Source organism: Plecotus auritus (assembly GCF_963455305.1).
Source record: "Plecotus auritus genome assembly, chromosome: 5".
NCBI classification, from domain to species: Eukaryota; Metazoa; Chordata; class Mammalia; order Chiroptera; family Vespertilionidae; genus Plecotus; species Plecotus auritus.
This window is the reverse complement of record NC_137776.1, coordinates 143,225,338-143,250,637: the sequence shown is the minus strand read 5'-3', so window position 1 is coordinate 143,250,637 and position 25,300 is coordinate 143,225,338. Positions and strand designations below refer to the sequence as shown.

Below are 25,300 nucleotides of genomic sequence, written 5' to 3'. Positions count from 1 at the left end.
GTGACGTGACCAATAATTGCTGGGGATAAAAGTAAATGTCCATTAAAGTAAGTGCGATGACAGGTGTAAAAGTGAAACTGATCGGGTAACTATTTTCTCCAAATCTGAATGAATTCAGTATAGAAATGCACAGTCTGAGAGTTTCATCCTTCTTTAACTATGTTTACAAGGCATTTGATATCTCATCATCATTTGCATTATGTTTACACATTGAGCTTTGTCCCCTTACCTCTAAAAAGGAACATTTTAAATCCTGTGCAGTAAAAATGGTAGCAAATTTGACTTTCATGTACCAAATTGTGTTCTGCTTAATTAAAAAATTATGACCTTGGAAAATGTTAGCCCTAGAATAAAAATACAAGAACTGCTAGTCTTGGCATTTAAAAAACGAATACTTTTATATCTAATAGTTTCATTTAATGTAAAAGTTTTGTTATATAATTAAATCAATTAATATATGATTTATTATTTACATGTCAATATAAGCAAATTATTTATACAAGGAGCATATTTATAAAAATCAATGTAACACAGTGAGTTTATAAAACAAATAACAAATTATTAAATATTTATTAACTGCTGATTGTAGGCATGGAACAGTAAGGAATGTGTTATGGCTTATAATAGAGACAGAAATATATATATTCCCTGCAAAAAGAGATCATTATCAGCATAGTCTTGCACAGCTATAAAACTGGATTTAGGAGTCAGAGATAGGATCAAATTTTGTAGGATGGATTTCATGCTGTGTTTCCTGTCTTGTAAAACAGGGTCTATGATGCTTAGCTATAGCAGTAATTGTGAGCTAATAACACATTTAGCATTAGTGCCTAGAGCCCAGTAGGCTCTTAACCAGTTAACTGCCACATGTACCAAATGGAAACCATCCCGATTTCTTCCATATGCGCTGGGATATTTACGAATTTAGTTACCATAATTTCCTTTACAAACCCAGAGATGTCACTAACAAGTCTGATTTTTAAATTGGGTGACCAGCGTTGATACGCGAGGTTTGCGGCTATAGACGCGCATGGTGTGTGGGGACGGTCCACTTGCGTCTATAGACGCTTATGGCGTACAATGGGTTAACTATCAAGCTGGATTAGTCTGGCAAGGGTATAGGTAGGTTGTGATATTTCATCTGGGTCTTGAAGAATATATGGGACTGTGAGAGTAAAAGGGGTATGCTGGTAGAATGTTCTTGGCAAGAATTGCAAAAGCAAAGGTGAAGAGTTGGGCCAGATAGAGTAGAAAAAAAAGGAAATGGAGGTTTGAGTACGTGAGGTGGGGCCCAAAATATTGGGTTTGGCTTTAGGATTATAGGCAAAAGAGGGGCAGTTGCAAATATGTGAAAGGGAAGGTGATAAGATAAAAATATTTGCAGAAGATTAGCCTGGTAGAAACTGGCAAGGCCGTATGGGGAGAGAAGAGAATGAATGGATTTGTGAAGGCTAGCAACAATAAGAGATAATAATGGCCTAAAATAATACAGAGTGGTGAAAACTGAAAGGAAGGATTACAATGTATTACAACTGCTGAGAATTCTTTTAAGGTTGTTTTGACTGCTACAACTACAATAGCAATTGCTACCATTTAATGAACTGTTAATATAATGTGTGTTACATAGAAAATGCGATTCAAGTGTTACCTTACCTTGAAAACAACTCTGTGAGGTAACATCTTTATTTCAAAGATAAGAAAACTAAAGCTTAGAAAAGTCACATCACAATACTTTTCACTTCAGAATACTTTTTACATTTTGCAATATATTGCAGTGCTTATTTTGTTGTATACTTCTCCCAGTCTGTTGGAATTTTCAAAACAGCAATCTCTTTACATCAGTATGTTATTATTAGCAGCCTGATGATAAGAATGCTACAGACTAGAGAACTTAGCAGATCTTTATATGGTTGGATGGATGGATGGATGGATGGATGGATGGATAAAATATAAGATGTGAGAAAAGTGGAGCATGATTCAAAGAACATGACCAAAAGAACATCCTTATTTATAGCAGCATTTTCCAGGGATGTATTTTCCTTATGGCAGAGTTACTTGTCTTAAAGCAAGATTTTTCCATATCCCTCTGAGAGGCCAGAATGTCTACAAGGAACCGTATTTGGCTAAGGCTGATGGCAGAACACTGAGCAGAAGGGTCTAAATGAAAGCTGTGTCACAGAAACCTGTTTAAACACATCGCAGCATATATTTTACAAGCTGTGGTACCCACATATCATGCTGGCAATTTCAGGTTCTTATGGTTTCCTTTTTTATTTTTTCAATAGTGCCCTCCAAATATAACTTGGAAAAGGTTAGAGTCTATGGCATAAAACAAAGTCCAGAAATAAGCAATCACTGTGATGAACTGAATACCTAAAACATGACAGTATATATGTTTCTCAGGAAGGGAAAGTAGTAATGCATATATTTTATTTTATATACTCATCATTCTCTCAGGTTAGACAGTGAGATATACAACTGTATGATGTATTATAGTGAAAGAATGTTTGCTTGTACTCTGTAAATATCATCTTAATCAGATCAGATTACACTTCTGAAATTTCCCTCTCACCCCAAATCATCTTAGTCTGGTGATAAATACTGCAAAAATCGTTTATTTGTTTTCATTTTAATTTGCAGGCTAATAAGTTTAGGTTTCTTAATTGAATATAACCTAAGGCAGGAGATATTAATTTGAAGGTCATGCCTCTCAAGGAAGTAATGTCATCTTTGAATGAGGTTTAATTGAATTGTGGGAAACTTTAAAAAATGTAGAATAGGGCCCTGGCCAGGTTTCTGAGTTGGGGAGAGCGTCATCCCTATACATGAAGGTTGTGGGTTCAATTCCCAGTCAGGGCACATTCAACCATCAACCAATAAATGCATAAATAAGTAAAACAACAAATCGATTATTTCTCTCTCTCTAAAATTAATAATTTTTAATGTAGAATAAGTTTTCCCCTCAGATTCTCAAAAAATTATGTCTTCTGCAGAAAGATGCAACCTGTGGGCCGGAAACATAGCTATGATTGTGGAGCTTATGTAGCTCCATGTAGTGGCCAGACCTGTATACAAAAAAAAGGGGGGGGGGGAACAATCTATGTTTTTAAGGTGTTTACAACTGGTTTGATGGAGAAAAGGGAAAAAAAAATCACACATGAAGTAATAATGGCAGATGTGGAGACTTTTGTAATTTGTATATTCTGGTAGAAGCTCAGAAGAGGTATGAACCGGAATCTGTAGGGAATGGAGTAGCGTGGAAAAGTGTGTAACGAGGTGGACTAGGAAGGAACAGGAATATTAAACCCAGGTCAGAAAAAAGAATGAGAGTGAAGGCAATGTGGGTGAAGGCAAGGAGGCTAGACTGGGTGTGGCATTACTTATTTGACTTTTACTTAAAGTAATTCGATTTTTTTGTTTTGTTTTGTTTCAAAAAGAAAGGAAGAAAGAAAGAGAGGGGGGGAAGAGAAAGAGAAAGAAAGAAAAGAAATTGACTATTTACATACTTAGGGATTCAAAAGTATCTTTTTGTACCCAGTTGGGAAATAAGAGTGGGAAATGAACAGTTGTCATATGCAGACTCTCTCTATGCCTTTTTTCTGCTGCACAAAAGGAATGAGCAATAAGTTTATAAAGTTTCCTCTTCAACAGCAAAAGAAAGTTCTTATTCACCATTCAATACAGGGTTGGGGAATGTCTGGCCTGGGGGGCTTATAAGGCCCTCAAAATCATTTGGTCTGGCCCTGCCAAGGCATTAGGGGTGAGTTAATTAAATGTTTGCCCAAATATAGCAGGATAATTTTTAAGTTGATAATTTTGTATGGCCTGCAAATTATGTTATAAATATGCAAATGGCCCTTGGCAGAACAAAGGTTCTCCACCCCTGGTTTAATAGGTTCTTCCTGAGAAGAACAGAATGCACAGACCGTAGCATCCCGGAGATTAAAGAGGATAATCACCATTTTAGATCTTGAACTTTTCCTGGAGCTCTGGGTAACCAAGTCACCAAAGCACTATAAAGACATTGTGAAGAGCAAGGCTCTACAGTCAGACAGGCTCCGTGTAAAACTCGGTTTGGCCACTTTCAACTCTTCACCTTGGGCAACTCTCTCTCTTTGCTTCAGTTTCTTCATCTGTAAAATGGGGAACATATTTGTTTCATAAAATTATTGAGAATGAAATGAGTTAATATGTGTGAGGTAATTAGAACCTTCCTTGACATAGGGCAAGTACTCAAATAAGAGCAACTCTTAAAATATTATAATATTTATGCCCTACAAAATCAAGCATGAACTATGTGTGGGGAACTCGTCATTCTGAACATCAGGCAGCAGGCGTAATTCCAATGTACAGTAGTTGCGTTGATACAATGTGATAGACTTTGAGCTGATGAAGACACTCTGGGGCTGCTTGTGATGCACCTTAGTCTGTTTTATAGGCTTACTAGAGGCCCAGTGCATGGATTCATGCACCAATGGGGTCCTCGGCCTGGCACCCTCTCACAATCCGGGACCCCTTGGGGGATGTCGGACTGCCGGTTTTGGCCCGATCCTCACAGGCCAGGCTGAGGAGCCCCACCGGTGCATGAATCCGTGTACTGGGCCTCTAGTATGCATATAAGATCTTTGGTTAATCTCTTCCTGCCCACCCCACTCCCCCCTTCCCTCTGAGATTCATCAGTTTGTTCCATGTTTCCATGCCTGTGTGTTGAGCGTCTGCCCCCTGGTGGTCAGTGAGCATCATAGCTACCAGTTGAACAGTCAAACAGTTGCTTAGGCTTTTATATATATAGATGGCCACCAGATTTGCTAATATGTTTAACCTACTGAATTGAATTGCCTTTGACTTGCAGGAGGATGTTAACAAAGCAGTGAAGGCCGCACGACAGGCTTTTCAGATTGGCTCTCCCTGGCGTACTATGGATGCTTCGGACAGGGGACGGCTACTGTACAAATTGGCGGATTTAATTGAAAGAGATCGTCTGCTGCTGGCAGTGAGTACTAACCAAACCAGGCAGCTAGTGAGACCTCTAGAAAGCATTCATTGTTTGGATTGCAAGTTGTTTTGATTTTGGTGATCACTACATGCTCTCTACAAAGAAATCAAAGAGACTTTATCTACCAGCTCCCATATAGGAACATTACCATTGAGTTTGTTTTTAAATAGAAATCTGTACTCCGGTTCTGGACGATGTTAACTTCTACTCCAAGAGTAGATTCTACAGTCTAAACTTTGGCAAACCCCGAGTTAAACCAAATTAAACAAATTTCTTTCCTTCACTCTGGAATTTCTGAGTGATTAACAAGGTACCATGTAGTGTGGATATCCTGGAAAAATATACTGAATTTCTCTAACTTATTTGACCACTGACCTCTTTAAGTAGAAAATCGTATAGAGTTTTTTAAAGGTGCCTAAAATGTTTCTAAATCTTATTTTTTCTTAATCTAGCTCTCCAAGACACTTAATAAATGGCCCCCTTTTCCCTTCCTAAAATGAATGTGCTTACAATGGTCTTGATTAAATTAAGTGTTTTTTACAGGTGAAAAGGTGAGGAATAAGGAAAAAATCCAATTATTCATGTGTTTATAAAAATCATTTTGTGTATACTACTTTTTAAAAAACATTTTAACAGTTAGATGAGTAAGCACATAAAATGGATGGGGGTGATTACTTCCTCATTTTCTTCTCAATTGGGTGTTACAGGGAAGCCAATTTAACACAAACCAGTACAAGATCAGGTTCCAGAGTAAATATTTATTACTTTTAGACTCTTATCTAACAGTAACAAAGAGGCCTACATTTGTTTAAAAAGTCAACATTAGCAATTATAGTTCCTCAAAACACAATTTATTACTCAAAGATTCAAAATATATAAAACTATGCAATTAGAAGCTATATAAAATAAAACTACATTAACCAAAATGTCCTGTAGGAGGAAAGAATTTGCCAAAATTGGCTTCTCTAAATTATCTGATATGTGGATTATAGAGAGTTGACTGTTTTCCTCATCATAAGATCTTCAGGAAGAAAATAGAATAGGCATACAAAAGTCATGTGCAATTGAATTTTGAGATGGTGTGCAATATAAGGCAGAGACAGATTATATATGAAAAAAAGCTTTAATAGCTTATCACCTGTACTTTCCTGCCCCGGAGAACATTAAATTCCAAAGGAAGGGAGGAAAAGAGGAGAGAGGTCATCCCATAATGCTAGGATACTAGACTAGAAAATGTTGAACTTTACAGCCTCACCATTAAAACAATAATTATGAGCCCGGCCAGTGTGGTTCAGTGGTTGAACATGGACCCATGAACCAGGAGGTCCTGGTTCAATTCTGTCCAGGCACATGCCTGGATTGTGGCTCGATCCCCAATGTGGGGCATGCAGGAGGCAGTCAATCGATGATTCTCTCTCATCATTGATGTTTCTACCTCTCTCTCCCTCTCCCTTGCTCTCTCTGAAAATCAACAAAAACATATTAAAAAAAAACAATAATTATGATAATAGCGGCAAAATTGGGAGTTTCACAATTAAAAATTCTGAAGAAACTCATAGATGAAAGATTCAGGGGCCTCTTAACTTTGTGTGAATTGCTTCTATCCAGATGGAATGCAAAAATTAAAAATAAATATTGAAGCATTACTAATAACCACTGACGCTAAATTGTCAGCCACATTTGTATTATACAAGTGAAATCTTGTTGGAACCCTGAACTGTCTAAGGAGACTGGTTGTGTGTGTATCAAATTGTGACCACTTCCTAGAAAGTTGGTGAGTTGGAGGACATTCAGAGTGGGACAGAAGAAGCACTAGGGTTTAGAAACCAGAATCTTCTTAACCTTTCTATCTAGATCTTGCTATGTGACCTTAAGCAAATCAAAGCAAGTCATCTTACCTCCTTTTTCAGTCTCCTTTTTAAGGAGGTTACTAGTAAACAAGATGACTTCTATTTCCAGAATTTATTAGCGCATCATTATTCAAAATATTAACTATATATTTTTAATCTAAAAATTTACGGAAGTCTAGATTTGAGGTTTGATCTTTTTTTTTCAGACAATGGAGGCCATGAATGGTGGAAAACTATTTTCCAATGCATATCTGATGGACTTAGGAGGCTGCATAAAGACATTGCGCTACTGTGCAGGGTGGGCTGACAAGATCCAGGGCCGCACAATACCTATTGGTAAGTAGCTCTGAGGAGATGACTGTAGAGCTGAATAATTCCAAACACCCCCTTTAAAGATGTCAACCAAATAAGGCAAAATTATTGTCTTCCTGACTTTGAGACAAGGCAGTTATGAACCTGGAAGTTCACCTACAATTCATCATTTGGCTTTTAAAATTGTTTCAGCATAATCCATGCAGAAGATAACACTATAGATATTTTAGAAAATATTAAAGTGAGAACATTATTATGCTTGAATTACTGACTTAAGGCAATTTTCTTTCTAAGGGTCCAAACTTTTCAAAGGGGGCCACTGAAATTATTTATGTAGGTTTTATTCCTAGAGGCACTTAAACCCTTTCTAAATTGTAATTATTTAAGCCACTTTGCATATCATGTGTGAGTCACTTATGATCGTCTGTGCCTGGTCTCACTTAGCTTAGTTACATCAGGTTAATTATGGACTGTTTTTATAGCCTGATTTGAGAATTTGTGTGAGTGAATATTTTGTGCGTTAGTATTTTAGTAGAGTATGCACATGATGGGATAGGAATATTTAAAAAGCATCATTTTGGAAGACATTATGGGTAGAAGCTGATTCATATAAACTTACTGACTATAGAAATACAGCGCCCTCCAAGGCTGGCCCTGATGGGCATTTCCAATGTAATTAGAGCATCCAGCAGGTTAGAAGTGAGAGCCAGGAAGTTAAAAAGGGAGAGTGAAAGCCTGGTGATACCAAGAAATGTGGCTATTTTAGAAACTCTTACTTAACCCTTTGACAAAATGGGAGAAGTCAGTTAAAGTACCAATAGCTTTGGATAGGAGCCTTCTTGCTATGATAGCCAGGAAGTTTTTGTGGGAACTATAGGCCAGAGAATACACAGCACAATGTAACCTCAGGACAACCACATCAAACTCTGAGACATATGAAGCAGTCAAGTCCAGATTGAAAAGAAATGTACTTTGGACATTTTTTTCATGGATTAAGAGAGTTTGCTTTTATTGTTTGGTAGGCAAAAAACAAACAAACAAAAAAACATTTTAGGACATGCCAGTAGGAAAGATTTATTGCTCTTGAGATTTTTTTTTTTTTAAATTCTGCTACTTTTCAATTTTACTATTGTTTAAATTATATTACTTAAAAATTTTTCCATCATTACTGGTAGAACTTAGAGCTTCCAGAAACAGAACTTTAATAGTTCTTTTCTTAGTCACATGCCTTTTACTTCCTTTCTTATGAAAGAAAGGAAACTTGGAGAATAAGGATCCTTTAGAAAACAGCCCTCCTATATGGTGAGAGAGAGAATTAAGTGTCTTTCAGATCTTTTCCAACTTCGCATTTTGGCTTTGGCCTAATTCAGTTTTATGGTTTCTCTCATTTCAAATTGCTATGTAAGACTCAAATGTGGAATCTAATGAACAAAATAAACTGCTGGAAAAATAGATCCTCAGACATAGAAGCATAGAACAGACTGTAGAACCTCAGAGGGAAGGCAGGGGTGGGAAGAGATCAAAGAACTTGTATGCATGTATGCATAACCCATGGACACAGATAATAGGGGTGTGAAGGCCTGGGGTGGGGGGTGTGGGCAGGCTAGTAGGGGGGGGGGAAAGGGAGACATATATAATGCTTTCAGTAATAAAGATTTAATTTAAAAAATTGCTATTTGATAGCTCAAATTTTTATTTTGCAAATAGTTGGAGATACCTTCTTATTTTATTATTGCTGTCTATACCTTCTTTCACATCAGCCCCAAATTACCATTTCATGAATGTTAGTCACATTATATATAAATGATAATGTGTTTTATTTTCTAGATGGAGACTTTTTTACTTACACAAGACATGAGCCTATTGGTGTGTGTGGCCAAATCATTCCTGTAAGTTGGTCTCCTATTTAATTTTCAATCTTAAAAAGAAAACGAGTTCTAATTGTATTTCATTTGGTAATGAGCTTTCTCCAGCACAAATGGATGCTTAGATGTTTGCCAAATGTGTGACAAATGTAGTTACTGTTGAGCTTGTGTCTCCCTGTGACTGAATTCCTTAGAAATGAATTACATAATCCAGAAATCTATCTATATCCTGCATATCTCTTGAGTGTGTTTCAATATTACAGCATCAACAAACTTGACCTTTTACTCAATGGTTTGTTTTTAAAATGCTGTATTATATACTCCTTTTGAGACTCTTTGTTTTTAAAAAGCAGCATTATATACTCTTTTCAAATCCTGAGTGAATTTTTTTAAGTTAAAATGGAAGAAACTATCGGAGCACTGTATGGAATATAGCCTCACTTTACATAAGAAGCTTTCATACTTCAAATTCCTGAGAGAGAAAGTAGTATTTTAAAGCAGAATTATGAAGATTTTCTTTTAAGCCCCACAAATAAGAAACTATCTAATTAGATTGCATTTTAACTGTCATATTTTAAAAGGCCAAATAAAACAATGGTAAAATGCCCCAAAGTTCCTAGAGGAGGAAGTAGCAATGACTTATCTTCTGCTTCAATGAGATTGAAATGTATACATATCAACATTTTGATTGAAATTTCTTCTTAGTTCAAAAATTCCAATAAAATCCATAAAACAACACAATCTCAAATACAACTAATAGCTAATATTTACTGCCCACCTATGATGAACCTGTGTTAAGTACTTGGCCCACTTTCTCCATGAATCTCTAGGACAACTTTCTGAGATAGAGAAGACTTGTATCAACATGTATAGATGATGAACTCATGCTGAGAGAGCATGCAACTTGTCTGAATTCATGTGGCCGGTTGGTGGTTGAGCTAAGATGTGAACCAAGCTCTCAGCCTTCAGACCCTAGACTTCTTTGTCTTGAACAAGATATTTGTCTTAGAAATAAATGCTACTAATTAATGTTATTGGATGAATAGTTATAATAGATGATCTGCATACAGACAGAGGAATAATCACATTTTAAAACTCTTACATATAACTTATAATATGTTCAGTAGTAATGCTTGATTTCCAAACCATGCAGTGGTGTTTTTTGGTATTTTTTTTTCTGGTAGAAAAAGCTCAAGATAACAGCACTTGATATGTTGTGGCCCACCTCGTGCTCCTATTCTGTGTCCAGTTTCTTCCGACCTTCTTAGCATTTATGAGTTGCTTTTAGCAAGTAATTTAGTTAGACTATTCCTGATGATTAAACAAACCTACTACAATTATTATTTAACATCTACAGGAAGTGTATAATGTAGAAGTCAGATTAGTGAGTGTGACTTTCAGCAATTCAAAGACTCTATTGTTTCCTATTGCCTTCTAGTGGAATTTCCCGTTGGTTATGTTCATTTGGAAAATAGGGCCTGCCCTCAGCTGCGGAAACACAGTGGTTGTCAAACCGGCAGAGCAAACTCCTCTCACTGCTCTTCATGTGGCATCTTTAATAAAAGAGGTAAGTTTCCTAAATCAAAATATGCACAAGACTCAGGAGTCCTGCCTTACAATAGGAAGACCTCATTTGCTGCTACTGTAAACGGCATTGTTTGCCAATGGCTCCTGTCCAGGGCAGCTGGGAGCTCCGCGGGCAGTCAACCAAAATGAACCTCTGCCCAAAGGGAGACAGGGAGCCAGACTCAGAGGCTTCATGTCAAGCAGTCACCTCATGATCACTTTTTTGTTTCGTATCCCAACTCTCATGAATGGAAATTTGTATTAAAATTGATACAATTTTCATTAAAATGTTGAAATTCACGTTGGTTTATAACTGCCATTAATGGTCTGGAGTTTCAGCAAATTGTCTAAATAGTTCATCCGCAGGTTGGAGGCCTCTGTGCCAAAACGCTTACTTGTCATGTTGAGCCACATTATTTTTAAACACATCTACTCACAAGGGGATCTGTTGACATTCTCTTTTCTATTGTGGCTTCCTCTAAATGTACCTTCTTGGACACTAGAAACATAAATTTAGGAATACTGAACCCATAATTTAAAAAGACTCTTCATTTCAAATTTTAAAAAGTGAAAAGAGAAAGCAGATGGAGGGTTGAGGAACTCGGTGAAAATAAGGTGAAGGGATTAAGAAATACATATTAGTAATTGTAAAACAGTCTCAGGGATGTACAGCACAGCATAGGGAATATAGCAATACTTGTATGGTGCCGTGGGTACTTGAAATACTGGGGGATCACTTTGTAAGGTATATGATTACCTAACCATTATGCTATACACTTGAAACTAATACAAAATAATATTGAATGTAAACTGTAATTGAAAAATAAAATTTAAAACAAACGAGGCATTGTGATATAAATAACATGAAATTTTAATGTGCCCATGTCAGTTGCAACACTGTTTTCTACCTGGCAATTATTTAACTAGGAATAAAATCAATCTGTGAACCTTAATCATGAATGGATGATAGTTCTTATCTAATATTGTACTGATCACATAATGCCAATGGGAATTTGTAACCCAGTTGTTATGCCCTGAACAATCAACAGATAGAACAAAATGTGGGATCCCTTTAGCTTCTTACTTTTGCTTTCCTTCTATGTGAGTAATTTACCAGACACTTCTATACAGACTATCCTTTTGTATTGCTTTTATGCAATTTGAGACAGCCATCACTGGAGCAATGAACTATAAAAGTCAAACATGGACTTACCCTGAGAAGAAATGTTCCCTCAACAATGCAACCAACCCTTGAGGTTATTTTAGTGGGCTAACAAATGAAATAATAATAGTAATAATAATAGTGAAACCACTTAAATGAATCTTGTTTGATATGGAAGCTCATAAAGTTAACACAGAGTGGCAGCTTCGATCCCATGTTCTTCTCATTTCTGTCATAACTATTTTACTTTGCACCTTTTAGGCAGGGTTTCCTCCTGGAGTTGTGAATATTGTCCCCGGGTATGGGCCGACTGCAGGGGCTGCCATTTCTTCTCACATGGATGTAGACAAAGTGGCCTTCACTGGATCTACGGAGGTAACATTTCCTTAGGCCAGTTGTTAAGGAGGTCTGCATCTCCAGCTGTCAGAAGTGTGTGTTATGTAACTGTGTTGAAGCCGACATTTCCTTAAAACAAAAGTTCTTTTTTAATGATTTGTTCCTTATTCTAACCTTCAAGCATGTTTATAGAACATAAGCAGATGTGGTTGAGATGAAACGAAATACCTATTACCAACTCAGAAGGACTGGAGTGAGCTGTTTTCAGTGTACTCATTCCTTTCCCTGATGAGAAATATGACCAGTTAGACCTTGGCGTATGGTTAGGTCCAGTTTATGATAGAAAATATAAATTAGGCTACAATGATTTGTATGAATAAATGTAATTTTACCCTGTAGATTATAAACCTGAAACAGCAGAGCCTCCCCGCTTAGCTCCTTATTTGGGGCTCTCTCTTCCATGAACATTCTGAAAGGCCAGCAGCTCAGCTTCCCTGGATGTTGTTGCTGGCCCAGCCTAACTTTTCTGCCTCTCTGTCTCCAGGTGTGCCTTCTAGAAGGTTAAAGAACAGGGCCCCAGCCATGTAAATGTAAAATGCTAAATAAGCCTGCCTTCATGAGAGCAGGGTAAGCCTCCTCTTTTGTAACGCTCCATTTCAGGTTGGCAAAATGATCAAAGAAGCTGCAGGGAAAAGCAATCTGAAGAGGGTGACCCTGGAGCTTGGCGGAAAGAGCCCTTGCATTGTGTTTGCTGACGCAGACAGTGAGTAGAAGCCACTTGTTAACTTTTCACTCTCCATCCTTTCTGGTGTCTGGTAATGTCATACAGTGAACTTGAAATTTACAAAGGGGTTTGCTTCTAACGTCAAAGTGTAAGGCCTTAATCAGAGTCCAGAATTACTCTTGAAAAATCTTTTAACTTGTCCTAACGTGATAACTCTAGGTAAGTCTAACAGAGACACTCTTTCTTTCTGTTTTGGAATAGTTTACTATTCTCCCAGCTGAACTCTAGATGAACTAATGGTTTTACATTTAGGAGCCACAATATGTTTTTTAAATTCCATACCTTTAAATATTAGCATCACATTAAGAAGAGTGAGATACCCTCAGACATATTGGACTAGGGCCAACAACATTTATTCAGATTCTACTATTTGTTGCTGTCATTTCAGAATCAGGATTAGAAAGGTTAATTTGTCACCTGGCTGATAAGAGGTGGAGTATATTGAATCAATATCTGACTACATGACTTAAGATTTTTCTGTAACACCATATTGCCTTTGAGAAATGTGCATAAAAATATATCATCTTTAGAAAAGATCTCTTCTTTAACATGAATGTCTTCTTCGCAGTGGACAATGCTGTTGAATTTGCACACCGTGGGTTATTCTACCACCAGGGCCAATGTTGTATAGCTGCATCCCGGCTTTTTGTGGAAGAATCAATTTATGATGAGTTTGTTCGAAGGAGTGTTGAGCGGGCTAAAAAGTATGTTCTTGGAAATCCTCTGACCCCAGGAGTCAATCAAGGCCCTCAGGTGAGTATATAATGAAGGAATAGCCTTTTCAGGGGACAAGATAAAATGTCCTCTTTAGGCCTAGTTTTTATTGAATAGCATTACTTCCCAGGTATGTATCTTGCTAGGTGACAATATTATAACAGTGTGACTTAAAAAACAATTAATCTAACTCCCAACAATTTTTACATCTAAGAGTTTAACAGTCATGTTGGGAATTAAAGATGTGAGGGAAAATAACACATGATATAAATTTCTTGTTTTCTTCCATCTGCATGCCTCTTGATTTCTATATACAGTTTCCTGTCCACTTGGAATTTCTTAAACAATTATATCACTTAGTTCTTCCTCAGAATCAGTCCTTTGTATCAGCTTCCATCCCACAGAGAGAGGCACCCAGCACATTTCTAAATTCTCTCCAATGCTTTCAGTTGCTCTAATGGTGACACCAATGTCCTAAAAGGTGTTGAGTTCCTGTGTTTGTAGCAAACTTCTCATCTTAGTAGTTAAAAGCCAATCATTCCTCTAGGGCAGTGGTCAGAAAACTGCAGCTCGCAAGCCGCAGTTTGCCGACCACTGCTCTAGGGTTCCCCTTTTCTTCTGTCTTCCTAGAACCAGTACCAATAAGAGTCTGTCTTTCTTTAACTCTTTCTCTTATCCAAAGGTGACTTTTCCCTCTTCCTTGCCCAGTTCTTTGTTGATTGTCTGTTACGGAAGCTTCTGAACCTTTGGTTCTAAACTTACTCCTGCCCTTTGGGATCTTGATCTAGAACAGAGAATTTCGCCCCCCTCCCCACCAATGAGACAACTAGTATTGTTTGAGATATTTTCAGTTGTCACAACTAGGGGCAAGGAGTGGTTCTACTGTCATCTAATGGGTAGAAGCCAGAGATGTTACTAAACATCTTACAATGCACAGGAGAGCCCCACATCAAAGACTTTTCTGGCCCAAATGTCAGTAGGGCCACTGTTGAGAAATCCTGCTCTAGAGACTACACATTAAGCTCAGGGGCCCTATTCTTTCACAGTATTCATATATGCTGTTCCACACTGTTGACTTAGGGGGAAAAACACTATTATTGACTTATTCACTAAGCCAAAGATAAATTTGATTAACCACAACTTATCAGCAAAACCCTGGGACAGGTACCTGGCAATGCCAAAAGAAACAGATTATGCGACCGACCTCATAAAGTTTATAGCTGAGATACGTTAAAGGCTGTCTTGTAGTTTCCTGCTCATGCAAGATATCCCAGTAGGAAAATCTTAGGAGTTAGGCAATGCCAAATATTCAGACATAAAAGCTCGAAAATAACTGGCAAATAAGGTAATACGTAGCTTGGTATTAACCCTTTATACTTTGTATTTATTTTGGAGTCACATTTTGCTATAACATAGTGCTGGTTGTCTGACCATATTGTCAGTAACAATACATTAAAATATAAATTCCTGTATTTTTAGAAGTTAGTGACCATATTAGTTTTCTAACAAGTAATTCTTTAGCCTCTATATGCCAGTGCATAAGCAGGGATTGCATTGTCACCAAAGATACATCATGAGATTAAAAAAATAATTTTTGGAGGCATAGTTAGATTAATGTATTGGAATAGGCCAGAGAAGCTTTGTATGGAAGTGCATGGATCTTTGACTATTTATTAACAAAATATCTTCACCAGGCAGAGCTACCTAACCTCACCTCTTAGCCTGGTTGTATTAAATATTATACAGTAATTTTAAATATTACCTCTTACTAAACCAATACTATAGCTTCATTTATCTGATGGAAATGAAGAAACATTTTGTTTTTGGAATACTCAAATATTGTGCACTGAGGAACATTGAGCAACATTGTACAGAACGTTGTGCCAATCTTAGAAAATGGTTTCCACTTTCAAATAGCATTTAATCTAATTGGCTATGGTTGCTGGGTTGTGTGCAGTTAGAACTTTATAAAACCTTTTATTGGGCTTGGAAGATGGGGGAGATTTCAGAATCAAAGAAGAAAATAAAGAACAATATTTTTTTTCAAGTAGCGAGAGAAGACAAGTTAGCCTGGTAACTCACCTTAACTCCTTGATCTCTGAAGATTTCCCTTTAAAACTTCACCTCAGCCACACCTGAGACAAAACAGTCTTCACCAGTGGTTGGAGTCCAGGAGTCACCCAAGCCTTCAATGTCCCAACATAGGAATTGAGGCAACAGGTGGTGCCAATTCTGGTGCGTGAAGGGGAGGTATGTGTTCCTGGTGTTCCCCGACAAAACTTTGCACTCATTTTTCTGCGATCAAAAATATTTAACAAACCATTAAAGTTCTGTGGTTTTTGTTACATGTTTAGATGTGGCCCGTTTAGTGAAGTGGGATGACAACAATCAGAATAGGCCAGAAATTAAAACCACACTTACATTTACCCCAGGGGAGCTGAACTGGGAAGGATGTGCAGGCTGTGGTCAGCATGGACCCAGCCATGAGGGATGACCAGAAATGAGGAGAACCAGACAGAGGTCCAGGAGTCTTCCTAAAGTACCGTGGCATCTTCTTTCCAACTGCTATCTCTAATTCAACCCAGCACCAAAGTTCTTTTTTCCTACTATCACTTTTTATTTCACTTAGGACTCTAGTTTCCAGTGTGCTTGATTATTAACAGGCATTTCTTCCAGTGTGAATAAATGAGTCATGTGCTTGCAGTGCCAATAGGCTTTTCTCATACAACTGTTAAAAAAAATACTAAATACAAATCTCTATCTTCAAGGTACATGGAAATATCATCAAAAATGTCTTCAAAAGCCAGATGAAAATAAAATATACCCAAAGAATGAATCTGAGCCTCTTTCTGCTGTGTTGATTGTCTGACTTAACAATAGCATTCCGAAGCCCTCCGTAACAGGCCACGCAATGTATTTTCTTTACAAGTTGTTAAATTTCTTTTCCTTTTCATGTGGTATTTTTCAAATAGATTGATAAGGAACAATATGAAAAAATACTTGACCTCATCGAGAGTGGGAAGAAAGAAGGGGCCAAGCTGGAATGTGGTGGAGGCCCCTGGGGGAATAAAGGCTACTTCATCCAGCCCACGGTTTTCTCTAATGTTACAGATGAGATGCGCATTGCCAAAGAGGAGGTAAATGGTTTCATTCTGCTCTGTTCCCTCTATTGCCACATTTTGTCTGCGTGTGTGTACACAGGGTCCCTTGAAAATTCTCTCTTTGAACATCTTTCTCAGTAAAAGTTACTTTTTATTTCTGTTATTGATAAAGGTTTAAAGTTGTGATCAAGACTAAAAATAGTAAGGAATTCATTGGGCAGGCCAACAATATCCAGCCAAATACAGATCAGAATGCTGAACAATTTCTAGGTGCTCCCTTCACAGACTTAAAGTAATAGAAAAGGAAACTGTCTCTTTAATGTTGCTTTTTCTCCTTTGGAAAGAAAATATTTGAAAATAATTGAAAAGGATAAAATTATATGCAGTTTTTTACTTAAGATTTTTATTTTGAGATAATTGTAGATTTAGTTGCTGTAGTAAGGAGGAATACAGAAAAATCCATGTACTCTTTATCCAGTTTCCTTCAATGGTAACATCTTGCAAAATGATAGTATCACAGCAAGTATGTTGACATTGAAACAGTCAAGACACAGAACCACATTTCATCACCACATGACACCTTCATGCTTCCATTTAATAGCCTAATCCATGTCCCTTCTATCCAACCTTGGCTTTCCCTTAACTACAAATCTATTCCCTAGTTCTATAATTTTGTCATTGCAAGAATGTTAAACAAGTGAAATCATACTTCATGTAACATTTTCAGATTCACTCTTTTTCACTCAACACAATTCTCTATATAGATTCATCTAGGTCAGCGGTTCTCAACCTGTGGGTCACAACCCCTTTGGGTGTCAAATTACCCTTTCACAGGGGTCGCCTAAGACCATCGGAAAACACATATTTCCGATGGTCTTAGGAACCGAGACACTGCTCCTCGGTGTAGCAATGTAGTTTACTGTTGTTATATTAAGACTGTTACCCATGCTACACCATGCTTCAAGACAAAATTTCATTTATTTGTAATTAGAAATAAATATTTCACAATATATAATTACATATTGTTTTTGTGATTAATCACTATGCTTTAATTATGTTCAATTTGTAACAATGAAAATACATCCTGCGTATCAGATATTTACATTACTATTCATAACAGTAGAAAAATTACAGTTATGAAGTAGCAACGAAAATAATTTTATGGTTGGGGGTCACCACAACATGAGGAACTGTATTAAAGGGTCGCGGCATTAGGAAGGTTGAGAACCACTGATCTAGGTTGTTGCATGTAAGATAGTCTTTCCTTTTTATTGCAGAGTAGTATTCCATAGTATGAGGTACCACAGTTTGTTTAACCATTCACCCATTAAGGAGCTTTTGGGTTGTTTCCAGTTTGTGACTTCTGTGGATAATGCTGCTACAAACATTGGTGTATAGGTTTTTGTGTGAACTAAGTCTTCATTTCTCTGGTATAAATGCCCAGGAGGACAATAGCTGAGTCATATGATAAACGCAGGTTTTTAAGAAATTTCCAAACTGTTTTCCAGAGGGGCTGATAGATTTCACATTCCCATTAGCCATATATGAGTGGTCCAATTTCTCTGTATTTTTTTCATATTCTGTTCATTCAATAAATGTTTATTTCAAGTTTATGAAATAATAGGGAATCTAGGTGGGTTATTTTCTTTCCCAAAATGTCATCAAATTAGGGGGAACCATTTCTGATCTGCGAATAGGAAAAAAATAGGAAAAACAAAAAAAGCAAATGCATATGGATAATCAAACAACTTTTTTTCTCCACATCAGTTCAGCCCTCCACTGAATTATAACTTGCATTTGCTGACTTCAAATATTTGTCTTATTAGATCTGTCATTCTTGCTTATCTTGGTTAACAGCAGATAGAACTAGAAAAAAAGTAAAAACTTCAAGCATGTATTGTGTTCCTACAATATTCATGGTAGAATAGCTTGTGTATTACTTCACAGTAGGAGCCTGGCCAGGCCGTGGTGCTCAGTGGTTGAGCGTCAACCTATGAACCAGGAGGTCACGGTTCAATTCCCATTCAGTACATATGCCCAGTTATGGGCTAGATCCCTAATCCTGTAGGAGGCAGCCAGTCAAAGATTCTCTCTCATCATTGATGTTTCTACCTCTCTCCCTTCCTCTCTGAAATCAATATATATAAAAGTAGGAGCCTGGGGCCATATGCTGTGTTCAATTAAAATTATGTAAGATATTAATACATCTATTACAGTAGCTGGTTCACAGGCCAATATCATTAGATTTATAACTTTCGGATTTATACTCAGCCTCTACTGAATGATAGCTTCCCCATCCTACACTTAGAGCAATGATGAACGTCAGAAAACTATCCTTTCTGATTTTTGCCTTCTCTAATTGACATTTCCGAGAAAATTCTGGTAACAGAGGAGCCCTCTTTACTTTTAATATATGTGTTATGGAATAATAATATAGGAGTTTATTTTTTAAGAGAAACCCCAGTTGTTTTTCTCCTACCAGGAGGTAAGATACAGAATGAGTTGAGTTTGGGCTGCACTAACTAGAGAGTTCAGCAAAAGTGAAAGTGTTCAGGCTAGAATGAGCAAATTGTGAATTTGTTTCCTGTGCTGTGATTATAATCATTGTCAATGAATTAATGCTTTGGTTAGTACGGAGTGGATAAGGATTTAAGCTCTGGCAGTAATGAATCATTCTGTTTGGTATGTGAGTTGAGTAAGATTTGGCTGAAGTGTAGAATCTGAACAAAAATTCATGTTTCACCTAACTTGATTAGGAAAATATCTAAGACCAATATAATAGTTGATATTTCAATTGATGGTAAACTGATATTTAAAACATTACTACCAATTATTGCCTATTCATGTATCCACTAGAACAAACATTGCTTTCTTGGGTTTGTTGTTTATGTAGTTACTTGGAAGATGAGGAAAACTAGGGAGAAAATTTAAAACATTCCCAAATGGAAAAGCAACTCTGTAGTTAATGATTTCAAGCATAATAATTAAGTTCTTGGAAGATTAATTCCAATTCTAGAAAACGAATAATGCCTTATTTGTATCCCATCTTGTTCCAAAGAGATCTTAACACGTTTTAACCTAGCTTTCCAGCAGCTACCATTTTGATTCTTACACATGATGAGAAGCAAAATCTTAATTTAGGATGATTTATAAGGCAGAAAATTATAATATTATTTAAAATACTTAGTTTTAACCTATTACTTTGATTTATTTCATTCATTTCTTGTGGTGTAGATATTTGGACCAGTGCAGCAAATCATGAAGTTTAAATCTTTAGATGATGTGATCAAGAGAGCAAACAATACTTTCTATGGCTTATCAGCAGGAATCTTCACCAAAGACCTTGATAAAGCCATAACAGTCTCCTCTGCTCTGCAGGCCGGAACAGTGTGGTAAGTCAAACCTATAAATACTGGCTTTTCAATAATAACTATATTAATAGGTCACTTTTAACCTTTTCATTTGGAATCACATGGCCTGCTGGAAAAACAGTTGTTACCAAAAACAAAACAAAACACACACACACACACACACACACACACACACACACACACACACACACACACACACACCCTCTACTATTTTGGAAGGACATTTTCTTTAACTCCTTCCAGCCTCCTGAAATTGCTTGCCCCAAGTGTGTATGCTAGGCACTGCATTGCATTCCTTATGTTCATTATCTTGTTTTACATTACAGCTGCTTATGTATGTTAAATTTACCAGTGAAAAAAATGAAAGCTTAGCAAGATTAAATAGTTGATCAAGATCACACAATAAATGATAACTGAAGTTCAGACCTATTTCAAACTCTACAGCAGTGGTTCTCTACCTTGGCTGTGCATTAGAGTTGTCTGAGGAACATTCAACACACAGACACTGATTTGTGGTGAGGAGTGTGTGCATTAAACCTACCAATTGTATCACCCTCTGTGATTGGGTCTGGGCATAGCTCTTTTATTTAAGGAGTACTTTTCAAAGATTTCACATGATTCTCACGTGTAACCAGGATAGAGGACCACTGCTCAAAAGCCTGATTCTTTCTATAATGGCTAGTGACTAATGTAGAATTATCCCATGATACATTTATTAATAAAAGTCATCATTGCTAGTGTATGTGAGTAAATTATCTCCATTTACTAAAGACTTACTATGTATCAAGCACCATATAAAGTATAATTCTATACATCATCTTACACCTTGAAACAACCCTATTAAATATAACCATGCTTAGAGAAGCTAGGTAACTTTCCCACTATTACTCAGGTTCTGAGGGGCAAAACCAGAGTTTGTGGGCATAGCATCTCCCAGTATAATAAGAAGGGATCTTAAAAAGAGAATCAATAGGCAAGGCTGATCATTTTGAACTTACATTTTCTCTAACTCAGTATTCCTCAGTTCTCTGTTTACTAGCACTAACATAGTTTCATTTCCAATGCTTTTTTAAAAAGACCAAGTTTCAGGTTTTTGAAATCACACAATGTTATATGCCTGTCTGATTGGGAAGCTTATTATAACATCATTCTACACAGTGGCATGGGAATCCCCAGTCAGAAATTTCTTTACTATTAAAACAGAGGTGACTAAATTCTTATTATTGTATATCTTAAAACACAACGATGTTCTGGCATTGTCCCAGAAATAGTCACTGCTTGGTGTTTTCCAGATAATTACTGAATTCCAGAGTTTTGGGGATTTTACCCATAATTTCAAATTAATGATCCAATTTTGCAGTTGAAAGAATAATTAAACAAAGCTGAGACAAGTTGTCTTTTGAAAATGTAAGTTTATTTAAAGAACTATCTTCCAGGAAGAGAGGCTGGATAAGAACTCTGAAAAATGGATAGCAAATGCTGTAACTGAGAAAATGTCTAAGTATTATCTCAGGATCAATTAATAACCAAACTCTTCCAACTCTTCCAACTCTACACTATTGTTTACCTATCATGATGGCATAAAGAGAGGAAAAGTGTTTTTAAAAGAATGTTGTTCCCCCTTTAAGTAATATTGTTTTCCTCTTACGTTTAATGAGAGTCATGTAGATCATTAAATTTTACTGTTCACTTTGACTGCCAGGAAATTCAAAGCTAAACAATTTGCTCATGTCCTGCATAACTACATTCCCACTTTCCCCCTTTTCTTGATCATTTATTGTAATTTTTTCTCTAGTTCTAATCACTCATGTTTTTGTAATTATATTTGTTCAGAAATATGGCAAGGAGTAAACAGTTAATAATGAAATCCAACTCCTGCCAAAGCCTCAGTTTAAGCAGTTATTGAACCAATTAATGAAAAAAAGTGAACTGAGTAACATGATACATATTGTCATTGCAAAAGAAAATTGACTGTAGCCTGTTAAGCACATAACTCAAGAGAATTATAAAGCTTATTGAGTTTCAGCAGTAACCCAGCCAACAAACTCCAGTCTCTAGCAAGCCTTTGTCCTATGGCATACAAGCTATTCTGTCTTTTATAATTCAAACTACTAACTACAACTACTGAGGAACATATGTCCTACCCAAAATAGCTATTCACATGCTGAGTTGTACCCTTGTATTTGTTTCTAGGCTGTATATATACATATACCAGTGATTTTCAACCACTGTGGCACGAGAATTTTTAAAACATGCAATACCTAACTATTTAGTCTAGGGCACTTGCCTCTTTTCCCTTAGATTGTCCAAAAAAAAAAAAAAATGACAACAGCCAACACAACAACCATCCAGTGTGAGTGAATTATACCTATTTGTTTTGGTGTGCCATAGAATTTTAATAATTTATGTATGCCATGAGATGCAAATTGCTGACTTATTGCAATGAATATGTTATATTGAAATTAATGGAATTCTTAAAGAACTCGCTGAACTTCTAAAATTGCAGATTTAGGGGTTATTTCATTGGTTCATTATGATCTATAATATACTTTTTTCTTTGTTTCCAGGGTGAATTGCTATAGCATGGTGTCTGCTCAGTGTCCCTTTGGTGGATTCAAGATGTCTGGAAATGGACGAGAACTGTAAGAATAACTTTCTATTAAGATACTTACCTTGATAAAAATAGTTGTCACTCCCAGGGAATTAATCCATAGACTACTACTTAAATTAAAACTTGACTCTGTTCTTTCCTGGAGATTCATACTGCCAAATAGCTTTTTAAATGCTGGGTTTACCCGGTAAGTACAGAAAGGTAATGGCAGAAGGGAAATATAACTTAGTAAACTCCTACTATTCATAGGGGACCTAACTGGTTATTGAAAACATTCCCCTGGTTATTGAAAACATTCCCAGAAAGAAGCTGGAAACTACAAATTGGTGATTGTAAGAAGTGTGCAAATATAAGAACACTGTAATTATTTGAAAATACCTCTTTAAGTAGATTGGATGCCTTTATCTAAAAAAATTTTCAGCCCAGCTGCTGTGGCCCAGTGGTTGAAAGTCAACCCATGCACCAAGAGGTCACAGGTTCGATTCCTGGTCACGACATGTGCCTGGATTGCAGGCTCAATCCCCAGCAGATCGATGTTTCTCTCATCAATGTTTCTATCTCTCCCTCACCTTTCTTCTCCTTCTAAAAATATGTTTTTTAAAATTTTTTTCAATATTGAACTATTATTGATGTAGACTCCAAAATTTTAAATTACCTGAATGAGTTTTTCTTGGTACTAAAATCTAAACTAAAAAGGAAATTTGAATAAGGATTTTGTTCTTTTCTTAATCCTCACCCAAGGAGTAAGGATATTTTACCCATTGGATTTTGTGTTTTAAATAAAGAGAGTAGGAGGGAGAGAAAGGAGAAACATGGATGTGAGAGAGACATATTGGTTGATTGCCTCCCACACTCACCCTGTGTAGGGCCAGGAATCGAACCAGTGACCCTACAGTGTGCAGGCTGATGCTCTCTAACCACTTAGCAACACCAGCCAGGGCAAAGGAAAACATGTTTTATAGTCATGATTAAATTGAGAATATATGTAAAAATGCATTTAGGAATCTTCAATTGCTTTTTAAACAATATATAGACTTTTTAAATGTACACATACACATAGAAAATAATGGCAATATGTTTGCTTAATTTTGTTCAAGCAATTTAACCACTTCATTTCTTAAAAAATTTTTATATTTAGCAATGAATTTTAAAAGTCTTAAAGAAAAAAGACATCATGTACAAACCTTATGAAATCAAATATAGTAAAGCTGCCCATTTTATAATAAGTAAAAGTGAGTCTCAGTTTCTAAAGGTCATGAATGCATGTACTTTGTCATTTAAACAAGTCAGCAACATTACAAAGAACCAACTATCTTTGGAGGCTGGTGAAAGAAGGAAATGATAAAATTATTCACCTCCTTCTCAATGTACATTAATTAAGTACTTGTATGTATATAAGGACCAGGGAGTCCCAGAAATATGATACCATGTCCCATCCTTCATGTAATTGTGGTGGCAGGAGGAATGTGTAACAAGATATATAGTGCAAAATAACCTATATATACTATCAAATGAATTGTATTAGATTGGGAGTCCATACCTAATGGAGGTAAAGCAGTTAAAGTGCAGAGCACAGTATTATTGAAGGACAGAACATTGGGGCACCACCAGAGTATAACATTTCTGGCATCAAACAACTTTAATCTGTCTAAGAAGGACAGCATTTGTGGTGGGATAGGAGTGGGAGAAAATAGAAGGTCTGTGAGCTCTTTACATGTTTAAGATTCTATGGATGTAACTAGTAGAAATTCAGTAGATAAAAACTTAATGATAGTTGATAGAATAAGAGGAGATCTCAGAAAAGATAGGACTTAGGGGATGAAACAAGTGTAGGAACTCAGTAAGTGGCGAAGATGCAGTTCCGAACAGAATGTTGTATGTGGCATGTTGAGGGGCTAGTGTTGGTTGGCTGCTGGGGATTTATGGAGTTGGGCAGTACGAGTCCATAAATAGGATATGAATTAAGAAGTTTTGAATGCAAGAGAATTTGATTCCATCTTATTAGTGGGGCAGTGAAAAGCCATGGACATCTTTAGAATGTTGTTGAGGAGGTAGAGAGTGGCAAAAGATCAACCCATTAAAAAGTGCATGGCATAGTAAAGGAAACGTAACTGTAGATTAACCAACTTACATTTGAATTCTGATTCCACTGTTTGCCAGCCTTGCAGCCTGCTCCAAGTTGCACAACTTTTGAGCCTCTGTTTTCTCCCATTTAATACGGAGATGTTAACATTCCTGTTCAGATGAGTGTGAGAGTAAAATGACCTACTGCCCTACTGCATGTTCATGCACTAGCATGGATATTCTCACGAAGTGGGGACTCAGCAAACGCAGCCTGCCTTTCCGACCTCTTTTTCTTTATAATATCCATTATTAGAGAGTCTCTTGGCAAAACTAATTACTTTGTACAAAAAGCTGTAACAAAGGTTATTCTGAAGGACATGTCAATTTTGTTTAATACAATTTGGTCAAGGCATAAGGAATTTGAGAAAGAAAGGGATGATAAAATAGGAACCAACCCTCAGTAATTTCCTGAAAATCTGGAATGTTGGCATAGATAATGTTCCTCTTTAAAATACAAATGAAAAAGTTTTATGGTAAATATTACTTCAAAAATTCTAGCTGAGGATGC

The 25,300-nt window shown here is 36.6% G+C and overlaps 1 protein-coding gene across 1 annotated transcript in view; it reads left to right on the top strand.

Annotated features, from left to right (window-relative positions):
• ALDH1A1 (aldehyde dehydrogenase 1 family member A1) overlaps positions 1-25,300 on the top strand; it is a 45,264-nt gene that overhangs the window by 16,911 nt on the left and 3,053 nt on the right. Inside the window, exons 3-12 of the mRNA XM_080667226.1 lie at positions 4,853-4,993; positions 7,053-7,182; positions 8,986-9,047; positions 10,462-10,590; positions 12,013-12,126; positions 12,748-12,850; positions 13,440-13,624; positions 16,558-16,722; positions 19,921-20,078; positions 22,625-22,699. Of these exons, the coding sequence (XP_080523352.1) occupies positions 4,853-4,993; positions 7,053-7,182; positions 8,986-9,047; positions 10,462-10,590; positions 12,013-12,126; positions 12,748-12,850; positions 13,440-13,624; positions 16,558-16,722; positions 19,921-20,078; positions 22,625-22,699 (1,262 nt within the window). The remainder of the gene's footprint in view (positions 1-4,852; positions 4,994-7,052; positions 7,183-8,985; positions 9,048-10,461; positions 10,591-12,012; positions 12,127-12,747; positions 12,851-13,439; positions 13,625-16,557; positions 16,723-19,920; positions 20,079-22,624; positions 22,700-25,300) is intronic.